Genomic DNA, 18,828 nt, shown 5'->3' with positions numbered 1-18,828 from the left:
TTTTGTTTTCTATAGTTATTATGTTTTGTTTGGTGTAATTCACAAATTGTAAGACAAATTTCCTTACTGACAATAAAGATTATTATTATTATTATTTTTATTATTAATATTAATTATTATTACACTAAATTATTATATTGTGTCTCCACCATGCTAGTAAAAGTTTAACTCTTTCTCTCCTAACTGACGATACCAACGTTGATTCCACCAGAATGTGGTAAATAATTACGGAGAGAAAGTGTTAATGCTTGATAATCGTTTCTACCCTAACTTCATAGAAGACATTACAATACATCTACGACCACGTGACCTACCCGTCTTGATCACGTGAAAACGTTCTGGGATGTGTGAGGCTAAGCACGCTTGAGCTTGGCTTGGCTCGAGGTTCGACACCAGACTCGAGCAGAGTTGTCTTTACTGAGGCAGCACGGAAAACCTTCTCCCAGATACCCCCACCCCCCGCCCCAAAATTAGATTGAACTATCGCGCTCTGATTGTGTTATAAGAATGAAAGCAGCACTGTATGAAAGCTACTTAAAACAAAAAAAAAACTACCGGAGGCTCTTGAAATGTATAGGATGGAAAGCTTGTCCATTCATCGAGTTCTAGACTAAGGATCTAAGTTGTTAAAGAGTTCGCTTTAGTTATTTGTTAAATATTTAGAAACATTGTCTTATTTTTATCAAGTGAACTTTTATATTCTTTAAAAATATTTAGGCCTTTTTTTTTTTGCATAGAAAACAATTTCTAGTTTACAGTGTATGTTTTCTTAAACAGCCACAGTGCTCATGCGACCGTCGCCAAAAAGGTGTAGCCAAAACAGCGGCGCCAGTGTTATTCTAGGTCAACGGTGATAGCCTTCTTAAGTTACCATGTAATTATTATTATATCTTTTATATAGCGCTACTTTCATGCTTATAGCATGCTCAGAGCGCTTTGGTCCAATCTCATTTGTGGACCAGTGGGGGGGGGGGAGGGGGTATCTAGGAGTTGGTTTTCCGTGCTGCCTTAAGGCGTTCAGTAAACACAACTCTGACCGAGTCGGGTGTCGAACCTCGAGCCCCCTTCTAGGTAGCCAAGATAAGTTCAAGCGTACTTAGCCTCTCGACCACGCTTCCCGTAGGACTCCTTTCCCCTCTTGTTCCAGAACGACAGACTCTCCCGATTCCCTTTTTGTCGCTTTAGGCGGAAGGCAGCTTCTATATCTAAACATTACATTCCTTGTCCTGTGTTGAATAGTGCGCAATATCGTGTGGCAAGGCCGCTTTTATCTCTAAATATTACATTCGTGTCCTGTGTTGAATAGTGCGCAATATAGTACGCTTCTATCTCTAAACATTACATTCCTGTCCTGTGTTGAATAGTGCGCAATATCGTGTGGTAAGGCAGCTTCTATCCATAGACATAAATAAATATAGACTGGAAGTAGGAAGTTATTTTTATTTGGGGGAAGTCAAATATGTTTTATTAACTATATCTATGTGAAAAATAATGGCGGCAATTGAGCTATAAATTCTAGGACTAACATTTCAGCCAATATATAATTATGATCTTTAGTTTTGAAAAGTACAAAACTGCCATATTCCCAATATTTTGCCTTTGTTTCATAATCATAGACATAGGCAAATATATATAGGTTTGTGATGTGGATCTATGTTTGTTGACACGGCTTCTTTATTAATGTATGGCGGTCGTCTTATCGAGTCAAATTGTTAGAATTAGTTTTTATTAGTTTTTAGTAAAAAAAAAAGTCAAAGAAAATGAGCAGAACGTGCTCTAATGTTCGTAGTACGATAGGCCAAGGATAAATTCTAAAGGTTGAAAAAAAATTGAATATTATACACATTAACTTTCAGTTTCAGTAAGTCAGAATAATTCAGTATCACTGTAACTGTGACTAATTTAATATTCAAATATTGATAGATCTAAATCTAAAAAATATGACTAATATTTGTAATAACTAGGTCTAATACTTTTCATACTTTTTACTACTAACTATTAAACTAGTCAATCTCTCATCTATGCATGCAGACTATAGACTAGATCTAGTATAAGTATAGATTATAGCTCTAGTGACAATCTAGTCCTAGACTATTTATATACTAACTATAGACTAGACTATACAGTTTACAATTATAGTATAGAGTATAGTAGTATAGTACTAGTAGTAAGTAGTATTTTTTTTAGTTTAGTATTTATATAGACAAGATCTAAATCTATTATTTGAAACTATTTATAATTATTTTAATTATGTAAATTTAATAGATTTGGTAGGCAGGATTAGAGATATAATAATACAGAAGGGTTTTATCAATTATATAGGTTATGGCTGAAAAAATATTTACACTGCTCATTACTGCTGTTAACTCATACAAACTTATCCTTTCCCAAATGTTTCCCATAATAATTTTTACTTTATCGTCCAGTCTATATATTTATGTCTATGCTTCTATCTCTAAATATTACATTCGTGTCCTGTGTTGAACAGTGAGCAATTTCATTTGAGATGGCAGTGTGCATGAAAGAGTTACAAAACTATGTTTAAACATACCATCTGAAAACAACACAATAATGTAATACTAATGGGCGGTTGTCTTCTGATGCACTTAATCGCAATAGGACTATGTCAAATGGGTAACATTGTATAGGTTGTTTACTGTGATTTTGAAGGATTTGATGTGGTTGGTTGAATGATGTAAACTGTTGAGTGATTTGCATTGGTAAACACAAGTAATGTAGAACATGTACAAGAGAGTCTATTAACTAGATGCTAGCTGTTCTCTTATTTTAACACTTATTTATACTTAATTTCTGTGCGTGATTTTTTAAACTTTTTTTTTTCTTTTGCTGACTTCTAGCCCTAAGCAAGAATCTGTTTAAATTATAATTATTATTACCTTCTTCCATTTACATAAGTGATAAATGGTATGACTTAACTACATAATTTTGCCAATGTCTAAGTAAGTCTACAATTAAATAACGCTGAGCCATTTAATAATGATTATAATGATAATAATAATAAAAACCTAGGTCGCCATAACCAAGTTGCAAAGTTTTTAATGCACCAGCACTTGGCTAAGAAACATAATTATCTTGGTAAGGATACTCCTCCTAATTACAAATACTTGCCACAAGAGGTTCTCGAGTCTACTGAACATCTGCTATACTGGAATAGGCCTATCTGGACCGACAAAACGGTAGATTTTAATCGCCCTGTTCTGCTGTTTATCAATAAAAAAGAAAAAGCCGCTACCATTATTGGCATCGCCTTACCACATAATCTCATAATTTAAGAAAAATTGAAATGGAAAAACAAAGAATATATGGGAACCTTGGCTTGGAGATCAGGAGGGTAGCTAGAAATTTCCAATCATGTGGAGGCCCTGGGGGGGGGGGCTTGACCTATTTGGGGGCCCCTGCATTTTGCGTAATGCTTAATATTTAATGTAAAAAACATATACTCATTTGGGGGCCCCCTCAAGCGGCAGCCTGGGGAATTTTCAATTTCTCCCCCCTCCTCCCCCCATCCTAGCTACGCCACTGTTGGAGCTTGAGCGTTTATGGAAGTTATCCAAAATAACTATAAACCCCATTGTTATGTCAACCGAGGGGATAATAACAACTGACCTCAGATACCTTCAAGGCCCTTAACATCCCTAGGAACATTCTCGTTGCCTGTCTGAGGGCGGTACTGCTGCAGACCTGTCACATCACCAGAAAATTCCTTATTGGATATTGATAAAGGGACTACAATGAATTTTGTTTCTCTTTAAAGAAACTCGACCCTTGCAGTGCCAGAGAATGAATACTTCCCCATTCTGCAGTATGACAATTATAGTAACTACATTAGCCGCCGGGCTATATTAATAATAATAACAATAATAATAATAATAATCTTTATTAATGACAGAAAAGGTGTTTCTATTGCGCATACAGCAATATAATGATAATAAAATAAATATGCATTCAGCCCACAGAGTTATTCAATCAGTGCCTAAATATAATGTAAACCTAAGGCAGATAAAAACAAATGTAACATTATATTATCAACTTGTATTACATAATAATAATAATAATAATAATGTAACTGTGATAACATTACATCTCCAGCTAGTAGCAGATACATACTTTATGTAAACAGAATATCAAAACAAATATTATAAACATTCATTGCGAAAACATTTGCTTCACACACAGCATTATAGACAAGTGAAAGCATTCTTTAATATTTTCTTTTATAGATCAAAACTAATATCATCAGCATGTACTATAATATTAGAATATCTTATAAATTATAGACGTTACTTTAAAAGAGAAGAGAATTACGTCCTATGTCTTTCATGTGTCAATGTAGTCATGCATGCTAATCCGTGACTTAAACTCTGCTAAGTCGTTGGTTTTCCTGGCTAATTCCGTGACCCATTCTATCTTGTAATGTCATTAGGTACATTGATCAAGAAATGTGCAGTTATCTTTGTGTCTTTCTTGTGATTAATTAGATTTCGTTATTGTATTTGTAAATTATGGTTCAATGTTTAATGTATTATTGCTTTGATTTATATAGTTGCTAACTATTATGTGCTCTAGTATTTTACATGTGATGCAGGTTAGTGATACTGGTCTGTAGTTTACTGGATCAGATTTTTCTCCTTTTTTAAATTTGGGAGTGACATAAGCGTTTTTCCAGTCCCTCGGTACCCTCCCCTGATTAAAGGATGCCTGAAAAGTATTTTGAACACTAGTGCTAGCTCATTGCATAGTTCTTTGAGCAATCTAGCCGGAATACCTGGCTAACATGTAAAACTTTAAAACAAGTTAAAAAAAAATCCTTCTCTATACATCTTATACGGTGATTATTTTGCTCTTAAAACTAATGAATGTTAGATTTTTTTTAAAAAAGGAGCATTTTATTAGTCTCAAATCTGAGTCTGGCAATCATTGTAAAAAATATCCAGCTGTCTCTTCCCAGGGTCATTTGATGTCAGCTGTCTACAGTTAGAGAGGGCAAACAAACGCTTCAGTTTTTCTTATAGAAGTGCTTGTGGTGGGGGCCGTTCTCCTCCAAGCAAGTGAAAAAAAAAGTCTTTGGCCTACGGTTATCCCCCAGATGAGATATGTATCCTAAACTGCTCGGCTATTGAACAATAAGTAGTGCCTCTACAGTGTACTGACCACAGATGTATGTAGTAGATCATAGCTATCTGTAGTGTTGTCTTAAAAGCGTATGCCCATTTTTGAGCGCAGGCACATTGAGCTGTTATAAAAGCATAAACTATCAACGATATAGTACGTTATTGAACTATTACGCTCGAAGCTCTATAAAGGGTTTTGAGAAGCACTTCTTTATAGATATTGATAAAACCTGCCATATTGAAATAGTTTACTTAAAGTTATAATTAGGTTTAATATTGAAGGTTTAGTAAAATAACACAATTATAAACCCTAGTTTATTTAATTGGCTTTTAAGTCGCCAAGCTCTGTTAATCAATAATAAACTCAATCATACACAATGTAATAAAATCATTCTAAACTTTCCATATTATTATAATTCATTATTGTCCTAATTTAGATACATCATCTCAACTGTGGATGTATGTATTGTTTCCTTACAATCAGATAGAATTTGATGTATGCACAGCTAATGTACTTATTCTTGGTAATAGATGTCTAGCATAGCTTGTCTGTCGGATTTATTCATGGAGTTCAATGTGTTCTTTACTTCCGGTGCATTATCATTATTTCCCTCAGGCGCAGTTTCATATTTAGCGCTAGTTGATCTTTTGGACGTTTTAGTTATAAGTTTACGAACTGGCTTTATGACAGAGCGCTTTGGGGGGCGACGCAGAGAGCGTTTCAATAAGTCAATGGTTATGTCATCCCACCTTGGAGTCAAGTTTTTATCACGAATCATTGTCCCCATTTGATCTGTTTTAATAGCTAAATAAAACCTGTTTTCCCTGAAACGCTTCACGCCAGCTTCTCGGGTGTCGTCAATTGGTTGACGTTGTATATAGAAGCCATCCAGAAACAGGATCACTGAGGATGTTTGTATGATGTTTAATAGTTTCCTGTCATCAAAAATGTTTTCCGATGTCCTGCTCATCATGGCTATGAGAGTATTGATGAGAAGTATATAGGTCGTGATGATGAACATCACATAGATCACTGCGACCAGTCGTTGAGTCTGTAGTTCCACACTGTCCAAAAAACTTAAATCTTTCAGGCCAAGCATGTACCCGAACATGGTCAGTGTTGTGTTTTCAAAAGTGCTGAATTCTTCGACGTTGCCACGACCTACCAACACAGCGTACATAGCGAAGGAGTACGCGGAGAAAACAACGCAAATGATCAGCCCAAAGCGCAGCAGGTCTCCCATGATCACCTTCTGGAACAGGACGATGTACACGGAAAATTTTTCAAAACCTTTCAGAAAGAAAAAGAGAAACCAAAATCCTAGAATAAGAATGACAAAAATAAGATCATTGCTGTCTTCCGTGTGCCAAGTGTAAAGACCTGCATCGACACCAAGGCCCAGCGCCAGCATCAAAAGGCTGGCCCTGTACCAGCTGTTGTTATGGTGCTTGAAAACTTTACAAGTGTGTCGTAAATACAGTCTGTATATCTCAGAGACCACAACAGCAAGTCCGTAGATGAAAAGCAGCCATGGAACAACTTGACTGTACATACGAGCTCTAGAGCAATCATTATTTGTGTCCGTACAATCTGAAGAGTGCATCACTCGCTTCCTGTAAAATATGGAGGTAGTAAATAAAAACATGACAATTAGGTGCAAAACACCAAGGACGTAAAAGAACTTTCGAGAACTTTTCCATCTTCTTGCTATTATCATTTTGATTTGTAGAGTATCAACTAGAGGCTTCGCCTCCTTCCATTTAAGACGACTCAAGCTTTCTATAACGGACGAACCTCTTGGTACACATCCTAAATACCAAGCCATTGTGGGGCTAAAGCACGTTGTATCTTTACTATGACTCTTTAGGTTTGTTGAATATCGATACTGTGCGACGTGATCGATTTCCGTGATATCATAATACTTTGTATCGAAAGAGCCATCAGAATTACTGGGAAAATAAAAGACATCTTTCAAACTCATCAAGGCATTGAAAATATCAATGGAACCTACAGAAGCTGCCAACTTTAAAGGCGTCATTAGGTCATTATTTTCTTTAAACCACATCTTGTCAACAATGTCCTGGCAGTCAAAGTCTTCATCTCTTTCTTGTCTTTTTTGCTCATCGCCCACATCTTTTTCCGTTTCACTTGTTTTGTGAAAATTTCTGGTGAGTCTATTGATGAGATTATTTTCGTTTTCCATCTGAAGAATAATCTTGTTTAAATATTTTAACATGCGTATAATGTCATCAGTTTGATCTGGTTTAATAGCTGCGTATTTGACCAATGTGTGTATGACTGAATCCCCTCTGCTGTTCACTTCATCGAGGCCTGCGTCGTGCTGTAAGAGAAGATCTACCATGTCAGTGTTTAGAGTTAGTACAGCCACAGAGAACACAGTCTCCCCCATCATTATATTATTCTTGAACTTTGACCCCGTGGCTTTCATTGACAATATGTTGGCTTTATTTTCTTCTTTAAGATTTTCGAGTATAGCTTTTGTCGCCCTTTCTTTTCCTTTAGCTATTGTTATATGCAAAGCAGTTTGTCCTTGATAACTTCCTGTTCTTGGGATGGAGATTAATTCTGGGCAGTTCTCCATTAGAAGCTTTATGAGCCGAATGTCTCCGCTCAGGAGAGCTGCCGTATGCAGCAATGTGTCGTCGCTGTCATCTGTTCTGCTGCGAAACTTTCGTAAACGGTCTGAGATTTGAACTGGGTCATTCTCGTACTTGTTTATAAAGCTTTCGAGTTGGTCGAAACCTTTCAGTTGAGATCGATAACGATCAAGTTTAATTAAGTCTTTAATGCTGTCTTGGTGAGTGGACTTATCGAGATCCTCTCCCACATCTAGTGAGTTCTTGCTTTCTTCACTTTTGCTTATAGCCTCGTAAATGGCAGTCACTTCTTGATCTAATGACTCTTCAGTCTCAACGGTGGCAATACTTCTATTACAGCATTTTAACCTGGAAATCATTTTTGGAGATTGAAACAATTCAGGGAAGGCGCGGTGGCTTAGTGGTATAGCGCTTGGCTTCCGAACTGGCGATTCTGGATTCCAATCTCGGTGAAAACTGGAATTTTGAATTTCGAAATCTTTATGGCGCCTCTGAGTCCAACCAGTCTAATGGGTACCTGACATTAGTTGGGGGAAAAGCAAAGACGGTTGGTCTTTGTGCTGGCCACTTGACACTCTCACAGAAACCTTTATATCATCTGCCCAATAGATCGCAAGGTCTGAAAGGGAAACTTTACTGTACACATTTCAGTCCAACCAACTGACAGATATTTTAATTGAAGTTTACTTAAAGTCATTTCCACGCTGTAATAATATGACATAGGCTCCATAGTTTCTTCCGGTCTAATAGAAGAATCTGTTGACAAATTAAAACAAGTTTAGGATTGAAAAATATACTTGTGAAAACCTAGCTTATATTGAGTAAAATGTAATCTTTTATTTTTTGGAATCAATCCTAACTGTACACAAATACTTAAGGTACTCTCCTATTCTAGCGACTTTCACACGTCTGCTATCTTGCATGTTGATAAGAGTCCCATTCGCGGCTTACCGGGTGGGTGAGAGCACTGTTCTATTACTGCTGTATATCTCAAATCTCATTATTGTTATGACAATCTCCCATTAGCTTACTACGATTTCCATTTAAAGCAAAATTAATTAATTATGAGAAATTAAATTAATTAATTAATTAAAATTGATTCACGTGTTGTCATTAGCAATGAATGATTGTGTTATGGTTCAACTTGATCTGAAAATAGGAAGTGGGAAAAAAACGAGTACAAGATTAGAACCAGACAGACAAACAGACAGACAGCGTTGATACATGCACGAAAAAAAAACTATTAATAAAAACGTTATTCAAATTTCATGTTCTTTTACATTGAGTTTCGCTGTATTCAAAGTCTGTTTAGAAAACAACATTGACAGTTTCCTCCAGAGAGTGTTGTAATATAATAAAACGTTATTTTTAAAGTGTACAAATTATTATTTCAAAATTTTTTTTAAAGTTCGTTATTCTCTTCTTTTTTTTTTTGGAGGGGCGGGGAAGGGGTCTAAATTTAGTGCATCAGTCAGTCAGTCTCACTTCATAATAGTTTATTATTATGTATATTCACGTTTTTACACCTAGTCGAATCAAAGTAAAAGCGACCTTGTAACAATGGGATTGTGTGGTCGAGGTAGTGTTGTAAAAAAACACTCTTCAAAATTTTGCCCTCTAAACCAGTGTTTCTCAAACTGTGGTCCGTGGACCCAGTGGGTCCTCGACACGACCGAAGGAGATGTACAGAAGGTCAAAATGTTATCCAATTAAAATAACTTCTTCTCTTAAAGCCAGTTTATCCGATCGGATAATTAGAAAAATAATTAGCTCACTAAATGTTTAGTATCTGTTACGTACTATTCTTTGTCGACCTAAACATACCACAAAGTCTAAACATACCACAAAGTCTAAACATACCACAAAGTCTAAACATACCACAAAGTCTAAACATACCACAAATTCTAAACATACCACAAAGTCTAAACATACCACAAAGTCTAAACATACCACAAATTCTAAACATACCACAAATTCTAAACATACCACAAATTCTAAACATATCACAAATTCTAAACATACCACAAATTCTAAACATACCACAAAGTCTAAACATACCACAAAGTCTAAACATACCACAAAGTCTAAACATACCACAAAGTCTAAACATACCACAAATTCTAAACATACCACAAAGTCTAAACATACCACAAAGTCTAAACATACCACAAATTCTAAACATACCACAAAGTCTAAACATACCACAAAGTCTAAACATACCACAAATTCTAAACATACCACAAAGTCTAAACATACCACAAAGTCTAAACATACCACAAAGTCTAAACATACCACAAATTCTAAACATACCACAAAGTCTAAACATACCACAAAGTCTAAACATACCACAAAGTCTAAACATACCACAAAGTCTAAACATACCACAAATTCTAAACATACCACAAAGTCTAAACATACCACAAAGTCTAAACATACCACAAATTCTAAACATACCACAAAGTCTAAACATACCACAAAGTCTAAACATACCACAAAGTCTAAACATACCACAAATTCTGGTTTTAAAAAGATATTTCAAACTTATATATATATAATGGGTAAAGAAGTTGTTGAATGTTGTTGTTGTTGTTGTTGTTTTTTCGCACAATGTGGATTCATTGCCGCCGTAATGAATCTCATCACAAATAAAAGAAACAGGCTTGAAATTTAGCGCATTTAGCCGGGCATAATAACACATCTCAAATCTAATCCACCTTATCCATTTCATTAGTTTTTGTTTGAGTAACTCTGCACTAAACAGTGTTACACCATCGTAATGTCGTAGATACTAATTTCACTTTAATTTCTGTTTAATTTCTATACATTTACAACAGTAACTGAGGCTCAGAAAAAGTGAAGGCCTCTCTTTTAATTTTCCCTTCTAGCTATGGTCTTTCCCTCTTGCGAACTTTTGGTACGTATGCAGAGTTGCCTACAAATACGCATCTTGCGTATTTTGTACGCAAATGGACACCAAAATACGCAAGTACGGTTTATCATCCTAAAATACGCATTTCCCCATCTAGGGCAAAAAAAAAATATTAATTAATTTTTAAAAAGTAGTTTTTGCTTATTATATATATATAGATCAGTCCGTCAATGCCTGGGGATGGACAATTCCTATTAGATCTAATTTTTTTTCTTCGCGCTAGCTGAAATTCACAAAATAAATTCTTACCCTTGGCAATGTTTTTGGTGAATATTTTTTGTCCATGTGGTGACACTGCTAGACTAGCACCAACCTACAATTGTCCCTTGGATCACTTTTCTGGTTTTATCCAACAATCAATAAAACGAAGTTTACTTTACGAGAATTAAATAGCTCAGTCTGCTGCTGCCTGAACTTGTTTTGACCTTCTTGAATCCCTCTTCTCCCCTGCCCTTCAAACACCCACGTGACAAAAGGAATTATGCCGTGTTTTGGTGACAGAGTCATTTCTAGAAATGCATTTTTATGTGGCAGTATATTAAAACAAATCACAGACAAAAAGCTCTCCATTCTTATCAATTATGGGCTAGAAAGACGTATAGCTGCTATCGCGGTTCTCATATTTTTTTAGACTCTTTGTCTGCAACTTTTTAATTGTATGACTATGTACCATTTCATCAAGGATAAAGATTATTATTTTTATAAAGCGTATATCAAATCAATCTATCTGTCTGGTATAAAGCTTATACACGTTAATTCTCCCACACCTAATCTCGATTCAAGATGAAATATTTAAAAATACTATCTTGCCTTAAAAAAGAAGGAACAACAGAGGTCTTCAGCATCGAGACAGGTGTAAGACAGGGGTCTCCCTTTCTCTTTCTACTAGCCGTCACATCATTGTTCGTTACATATTGTGACATGAACTAGTCGGGAATCAGGGGGTAACAGTTTTCACGTAAAGATTTGCGGGGAATGATGGATAAAAAGTCTCGTTTTGAGAGCGGACCACATGGACAATAATCAGTAGTCATCAAGATCATGGAAGTGTAAAGATGTATCTTGCCAATAGTGTAAAAAGTCATCAATGATCATGTACTTGATGAATTCTATTGAAGTATATTGTTGATTTATGTGGATAATTTCTGGTATTCCTTGATGGCTGGACTTGCCAGTGAATTGTTATTTTAAACTTAATAAATGTGATTTCTATGAGTAAGTTGATGAATGTACATATTTGTTATTATAGTACTCAATAGATCTAGTAGACATACGGAGCAACAAATTTAGTACAACAGATCAAGTGAAGGGAGGCATCTTTAATAACTGCATAGTATACATTTTAATATGCTTAATCAAATGTCAGTTAATAAGTGGTGACACTAGCCATCGACTACATAATGAGGAGAGCAATGAATCAGACTGCCTTCAGTATTCCATGTCGTAAACAGAATCGAATGACGGACATTGAAGATGCTGATAAATTCACATGCCTAGGCAACATCATGGCAAATGATGGGGACGCCTAACATGACTTAGCAAGCCGAATAGGAAAGGCAAGGGCCATTTTCCAAAGGCTGCGGCCAATTGGACAAGCCAAACCGCCTACTTAACACAATCGTTATCCCAACAGTGACGTATGCATGCAAGACATGGAATATCTTCTGCCTTTATTGAGAAGAGGCTAAGACGAAGTTTGGCAGTCAGTTACACAGATCGGGTCTCAAACAAGGAAATCCTATACTGAACTTGGGGTCACCACTTAGTGAGGTTGTGGCATTGCGTCGCATGAGGTTTGCGGGACATGTTCTCCGACAAAATGAACTACGCATACCAAGAGTTACGATCCCGGTGCACGCGGTCTCTGGCCTCGAGTCTGACACCCCGCCAGTGTACACTGTTCTCATTCAGGCCTCGAGTCTGACACCCCGCCAGTGTACACTGTTCTCATTCTGGCCTCGAGTCTGACACCCCGCCAGTGTACACTGTTCTCATTCTGGCCTCGAGTCTGACACCCCGCCAGTGTACACTGTTCTCATTCTGGACTCGAGTCTGACACCCCGCCAGTTTACACTGTTCTCATTCTGGCCTCGAGTCTGACACCCCGCCAGTGTACACTGTTCTCATTCTGGCCTCGAGTCTATCTCTATCTATCTATCTCTATCTATCTCTATCTATCTATCCATCTATCTATCTATCTATCCATCTATCCATCTATCTATCTATCTATCTATCTATATCTATCTATCTATCTATCTATCTATCGATCGATCGATCGATCGATCGATCGATCGATCGATATCTATCTCTGCCTATCTAATCTATCTAACCCAATGATTCCCAAACAAAGACCACCGCCAGATCCGATCCTTGACACCCTTGAGATCATTTTATTCGCCTGTTATCTGCCAGTAGATCCTCTCAAAACGTCTGCCCACGATTTTGTACTAGATCTATTATTTTTTTTAAATTTTTATTATAATATTTTTTTTCTTCTGATATCCCCTGCCGACTGTATCAAAAATGTTTGAGACCCCCCGGATCGAGAAAGGGAGAAAAGTTGGGGAACATTATTGTGCACCTTAAGAAATAAATAGTCCTTGGTGACCACGGATCAGTGGCTTGGAACCTTTTCTTTACAGAATAGTCAAAGTGGACCAAGGCTCTTACTGTGAAAAACACTTTTCTCAGTTCATAGAAATCTTTTGAGAGATCTCTCTATACAACTAAATGTGACTCTTGATAAACTAGTTTAGATTTTTTTTCGAGATATGTTTCCACTGTTTACAGCCCAGATGAATCTTTGGTATTTTTAAACATTATGGGGGTTTATACATCAGCCTTTTTGTTTCATAGCAGAGAATGGAGATTTGTTACATAGTGGATCTATAGTTACTGATCTGTAGTTACATAGTCAGGGAGGAGACTTCAAGATAGGATTGATACTAAAAGCTTAAGCTACAGACTAACACAGGGGCGGACTAGCTATATGGGTGTTCGGGCGAATTATTGGTGGGCCGGTAGGACCTCTTTATTAAGATTTTATAATCTGTTTCTCTGGCCAACGGTTAAAAAGCAGGGTGTCATATGGCCAGCACAACAACCAAACCCCTTTACGGCGGCCTGCATGCAATTCACACAATGCACAGTGGGTAGCGGTGGCCCAGGCCGCATCCATTTTTCACTACTAAATCCTCTGTACCCCCTCCACATTTTTTTTATTTAGTTGAAGGAAATCTTTTGAATGTAAACCAGGTCTAAGAAATATGAATTGAATCAGGGGAATATTACTATAATTGACTTAATAATGAAAATACCCTATTACAAAATCATAGTATAGGAATCATCAAATATAAGACTAAGTAATAGAATCTTTTAGGGATCTATGCACTATCATTGTTGCTTTCCAAGCATCATTATATACTTTCCAAGCAATCATTATATACTATAATGGATGGCTGTCTGGTCATGTGGTTTGCGCTCTGGACTGCTGTTTCGATGGTCTTAGATTGGAACCCTGTGCGGCGCCATCCCCCCCTCCCCCGCCGTCTTGTGGATGGTTTGGGCTAGAATATGATAATCTTTATCTTATCTTATCTTATATAATACATGTTACTTCAAAAAAAAAAAGATGATTATTACATCCTACGCGTCATACATGTTAACCTATGATCTAAATTCTGCCAAGTCACTTGTTTTCCTGGCTAGCTCAGACAACCCATTCCATGCTCTAATAGCGCTAGGGAAGAAGGAGTATTTGTACAAATTTGTCCTAACATATGGAACTCTGAAGGAACAATTACTTTCATTAATTACTCGAGTGGAAACATTTTTTTTCTTTACCATTGAATTAAAATGAACAAAACGTCGAAGTTTTGTATAGACTAAAAAACTTTAGTTAATGAACAATTTGAAAATAATGTTGTCCCTACGGACATGACACAAATTTCTTTGTCTTCTTTGTTTCTTGGCAATGTCATCTTCCTAAACTACTGAATGAAAAAAAAAACTTAAAACATATATACATAAGTGTCACGGATGAATGTGTGTATGTATGTATAATCTATTTTTACATTCTGCGCGAATGACCGGAAGTGTGTTTTGTTGTCAGAGGGAGAGACCAGCTTGTGTGAGATGCAGTAAAGCTGATTAAAGTTTATGTGTTTGATCTAGTGGTTTCATTGTTTTATTTCGTTAACTAGAACTGAACCAGGGACACCTAGACTTATCGAGACCTTAGGTAGATTCTATCGAGTTATAATTATAACTATAATAGGAAACCTGTGACAATAAGTATATAAATATTACAATGAACATGAATACGTTGACTGACTCTGACTCTAACATAACATTACTAACCTTAAGCTTTAGTTCTTGGACCAACCATTTCAAAATCCTCCTGCTAACAAACACCCGCACCTCCCAGAATGTCCTTCAGCCCATGGCCTTCCATTCCTACCTGAACTTTTACAGTAGTAGTAGCAACATTCAGGGTCAACAAAATGAGAGCTCGGTGACGTCACTTTTTTTCCCGATTCTTTTCAAGCGTCTCTAACAGTGAAGGTCAAGGTCTGATTGCGGTTTTGTATGCTTGGATATATTCCAAGGTCTCAATGGAAAGAGATTATACACACATTAAATGAAAATAAGAGTATTTCTTTGAGACGAATATACTGTGTAACTCTCTAGACTGCTGACGACTATGTCACACAGAACTTATTGCAATTCAAATTAACCAAGTCTGTTTTTTTTTTTTTACTAATTACTAGATCTATATCATGCACAAGAATACAGAGAAAAGGTGATACTAGGGTGATATTTCATGCATTATGTTAACAAAATGGACAACGAAAGAATAACAGAAAAAAAAAGTGAAAAGGAAGGACAGATAAAAAACAAGATTAGTCTTTCTATTCACATACATACAATTAGTTATTTGTTTCATAAATAGGGAAAGTTTTGACTGAGAGACAATGACCTGATATGTCAAAACAAGACTAGGTTTTAATGAAGAATAACGAAATGTTAACAGACTACTCTCGACGGCTTTTGAGAGAGGCAGTCTTATAGACGTAGAGATTCAGCTTGATGACATTTGACGGTTCCCTTCGTTATCAAACGTCTTGTTCGACATTCGCTATCAGCGTCGACTAACTATTGTTAGCCTTTTGCCTGTGTTATTGGATATCGTTATTTGAGTGTAACCTCCGTTTGACTTATCTGCATATAAGACACAGCGCGGAAGTGCCTAACAATGAATATATTGTTATCAATATGAACGTAAAAGTTTGGTTCTGCTTCCGAATTCTCTCCCCCTTTGATTACATGGAAAACATTTTTTAAATTTCCTCTACTATTTATATCTCATGGTCCATTTCATGTAACGGTTCCTTTGAACAATCTTTTACTCTAACTAGAATATCCAAGTACATACTATTGGTCCTCAAACAATAATCTCACTAGTAGATCAAAGTACACACCATTGGTCCTCAAACAATACTCTCACTATTAGATCAAAGTACACACCATTGGTCCTCAAACAATGCTCTCACTAGAAGATCAAAGTACACACCATTGGTCCTCAAACAATACTCTCACTAGCAGATCCAAGTACACACCATTGGTCCTCAAACAATACTCTCACTAGCAGATCAAAGTACACACTATTGGTATACAAACAATACTCTCACTAGCAGATCCAAGTACACACTATTGGTATACAAACAGTACTCCCACTAGCAGATCCAAGTACACACTATTGGTATACAAACAGTACTCCCACTAGCAGATCCAAGTACACACTATTGGTATACAAACAATACTCTCACTAGCAGATCAAAGTACACACCATTGGTCCACTCACTAGCATATCAAAGTACACGCCATGGTCCTCAAACAATACTTTCACTAGTTGATCAAAGTACACCCCATTGGTCCTAAAAAATACTGTAGTCTTATATATATATTTTTTTACAAATCTGTTTTCTACCCACCATAAGAACATAAGTATTAAATGAATGAAATTTCAGTAACAATATTTTTCCAAGGATTCCAATGTAAAAGATACACTTCAAATTTAAACTACTAAAAGCAAATATCTTTAATAAATGTTCATATAAATATAAATATAGAGAATACTGATGAAATTCTTGTTATATTCAACCAGACATTACTGTTTAAGTGTTTCTTGACCCACGTATTAAAGCTTTACACTGTTGGCTTTGAGAAGACAAAGATAGTATTTATTTAACAAAAAAGCATTAATTGTTGTTTATAACGGCGAAAAGAAAATCTAATTGTTATGCCTGCGCTAGGTGTGGCAAAATAAGTAGGTCACAGCTGGGGATGCGTTAGCCACATGAAATACTGCATACCTCGTTGATCTTCGGATTCGAAGACAAGCCTTATTATTCTGTACCACCGAAACCAAAGATTCGTCAGACATTTTGTCAAAGGGATGGACTTGTGCTAGAGGACATGAATGGGGCTTTTTGTCAAAGGGAAGTACTTGTGCTAGAGGACATGAATGGGGCTTTTTGTCAAAGGGATGGACTTGTGCTAGAGGACATGAATGGGGCTTTTTGTCAAAGGGAAGTACTTGTGCTAGAGGACATGAATGGGGCGTTTTGTCAAAGGAAAAAACTTGTGCAACTGGAAGACATGAATGAGTGATTAGCCATTCATCAACCTCCCCCACCCCGTCTGTACATCAATAGGTTAACCAATACACTGAACCGTATCGTCATATCAATCAGTTCATTAAATACTTCTGAATATTAAGACATCGTTTCTACGCTTATAACTTATGTACCCCAAGAGTTCATGTCAAGGCAGTGTTTCTCTGCTTGTATATTATGTACCCCAAGAGTTCATGTCAAGGCAGTGTTTCTCTGCTTGTATATTATGTACCCCAAGAGTCCATGGCAGGGCAGTGTTTCACATCATCATTCCTTTGGGTTCCTCGTGGAACATAGGGCCTCGACAAAAACACGCCACTCTCCACGGTCTCTTGCTAGTTTTTTTTATGGTTTCCCAGCTCTTCACGGTCCTCTCGGCGTCTTCAAGTACACTACGTTGCCATGTTCTTTTTGGTCTTCCTCTGCGTCTTGATCCCTAGGGGTTCCACTCTAAGCCCTGCCTAGCTCTGTTGCTGGTATCTTTTCTAAGGGTGTGACCAATCCATCTCCACTTCCTCTCTAAAATCTGCACTTCTATATTTTTCTGTCCAAAAATTGATAAATATTCAGTGTTTCACAGCTTCATTCAAAATGTACCCGTAGACTTCATGTCAAGACAGTGTGTCTCAACATCAGTAATATGTACCCAAAGACTTCATGTCAAGACAGTGTGTCTCAACATCTGTAATATGTACCCAAAGACTTCATGTCAAGACAGTGTGTCTCAACATCAGTAATATGTACCCAAAGACTTCATGTCAAGACAGTGTGTCTCAACATCAGTAATATGTACCCAAAGACTTCATGTCAAGACAGTGTGTCTCAACATCAGTAATATGTACCCAAAGACTTCATGCCAAGACAGTGTGTCTCAACATCAGTAATATGTACCCAAAGACTTCATGTCAAGACAGCGTTTCTCTGGTTGTATCATATGTAGCCCAAGACTTCGTGTCAGGACAGTGTTTCTCAACTTTAGTTATATGTACCCCAAAACTTCATGACAAGACAGTCACGATAGTGTATCTCTGGTTGTATCATATGTACCACAGACTACTTCAAAAGATCGGTTAAGGCGGTGAAGCAGTTTATTTATATTCAATGCTAGGATAGCGAAGACGACTGTGTTTCAATGAATCTGCAACAGTTAGTAGTTTCCATTTTGTAAAAAAAACATTACATCTAATACCAGAATTTTGGTTTGGATATGTAGAATGGACCAGTCCGTCATTGAAATTTTAAAACTATTATCAATGCTGTTTATAAAACTTTTGGCGAAGTTACAATAGTCTATATTCTATATTCAATGTTTAAAAGTCAAAAAATTGTGGATGCAATTATTCTTTGTCACTCTCGTAAAAAAGTCGTATGTCAATGGCTCCTATTTTCAGCCTGCTTTTCGTTCTGGGTCTACTCCAATAGCCCCTTTTTTCATCTAAGATCTCCTCCATTGTAGCAGTTGTTATCTTGT

The 18,828-nt window shown here is 36.6% G+C and overlaps 1 protein-coding gene across 2 annotated transcripts; it reads right to left on the bottom strand.

The window, feature by feature from the left end:
• Positions 1-3,882: 3,882 nt before the first annotated feature.
• On the bottom strand, positions 3,883-15,185 carry LOC106068021 (transient receptor potential cation channel subfamily V member 5-like). Of its 2 annotated transcripts, none has more exons than XM_056042427.1 (2): positions 15,040-15,185; positions 3,883-8,507 (listed from the first exon to the last, which is right to left on the bottom strand). In XM_056042427.1, the coding sequence occupies exon 2, from the start codon at positions 8,108-8,110 to the stop codon at positions 5,648-5,650; it is 2,463 nt and encodes an 820-aa protein (XP_055898402.1). In that variant the 5' UTR covers positions 8,111-8,507; positions 15,040-15,185; the 3' UTR covers positions 3,883-5,647. The 2 variants fall into 2 exon arrangements, with proteins under 2 accessions (XP_055898402.1, XP_055898403.1); XM_056042428.1 differs by lacking the exon at positions 15,040-15,185 and adding an exon at positions 10,930-11,027.
• Positions 15,186-18,828: the final 3,643 nt, after the last annotated feature.

Source organism: Biomphalaria glabrata, chromosome 9, assembly GCF_947242115.1.
Source record: "Biomphalaria glabrata chromosome 9, xgBioGlab47.1, whole genome shotgun sequence".
NCBI classification, from domain to species: domain Eukaryota; kingdom Metazoa; phylum Mollusca; class Gastropoda; family Planorbidae; genus Biomphalaria; species Biomphalaria glabrata.
The sequence above is the reverse complement of the archived record's forward strand: the minus strand, read 5'-3'. Positions and strand labels throughout refer to the sequence as shown.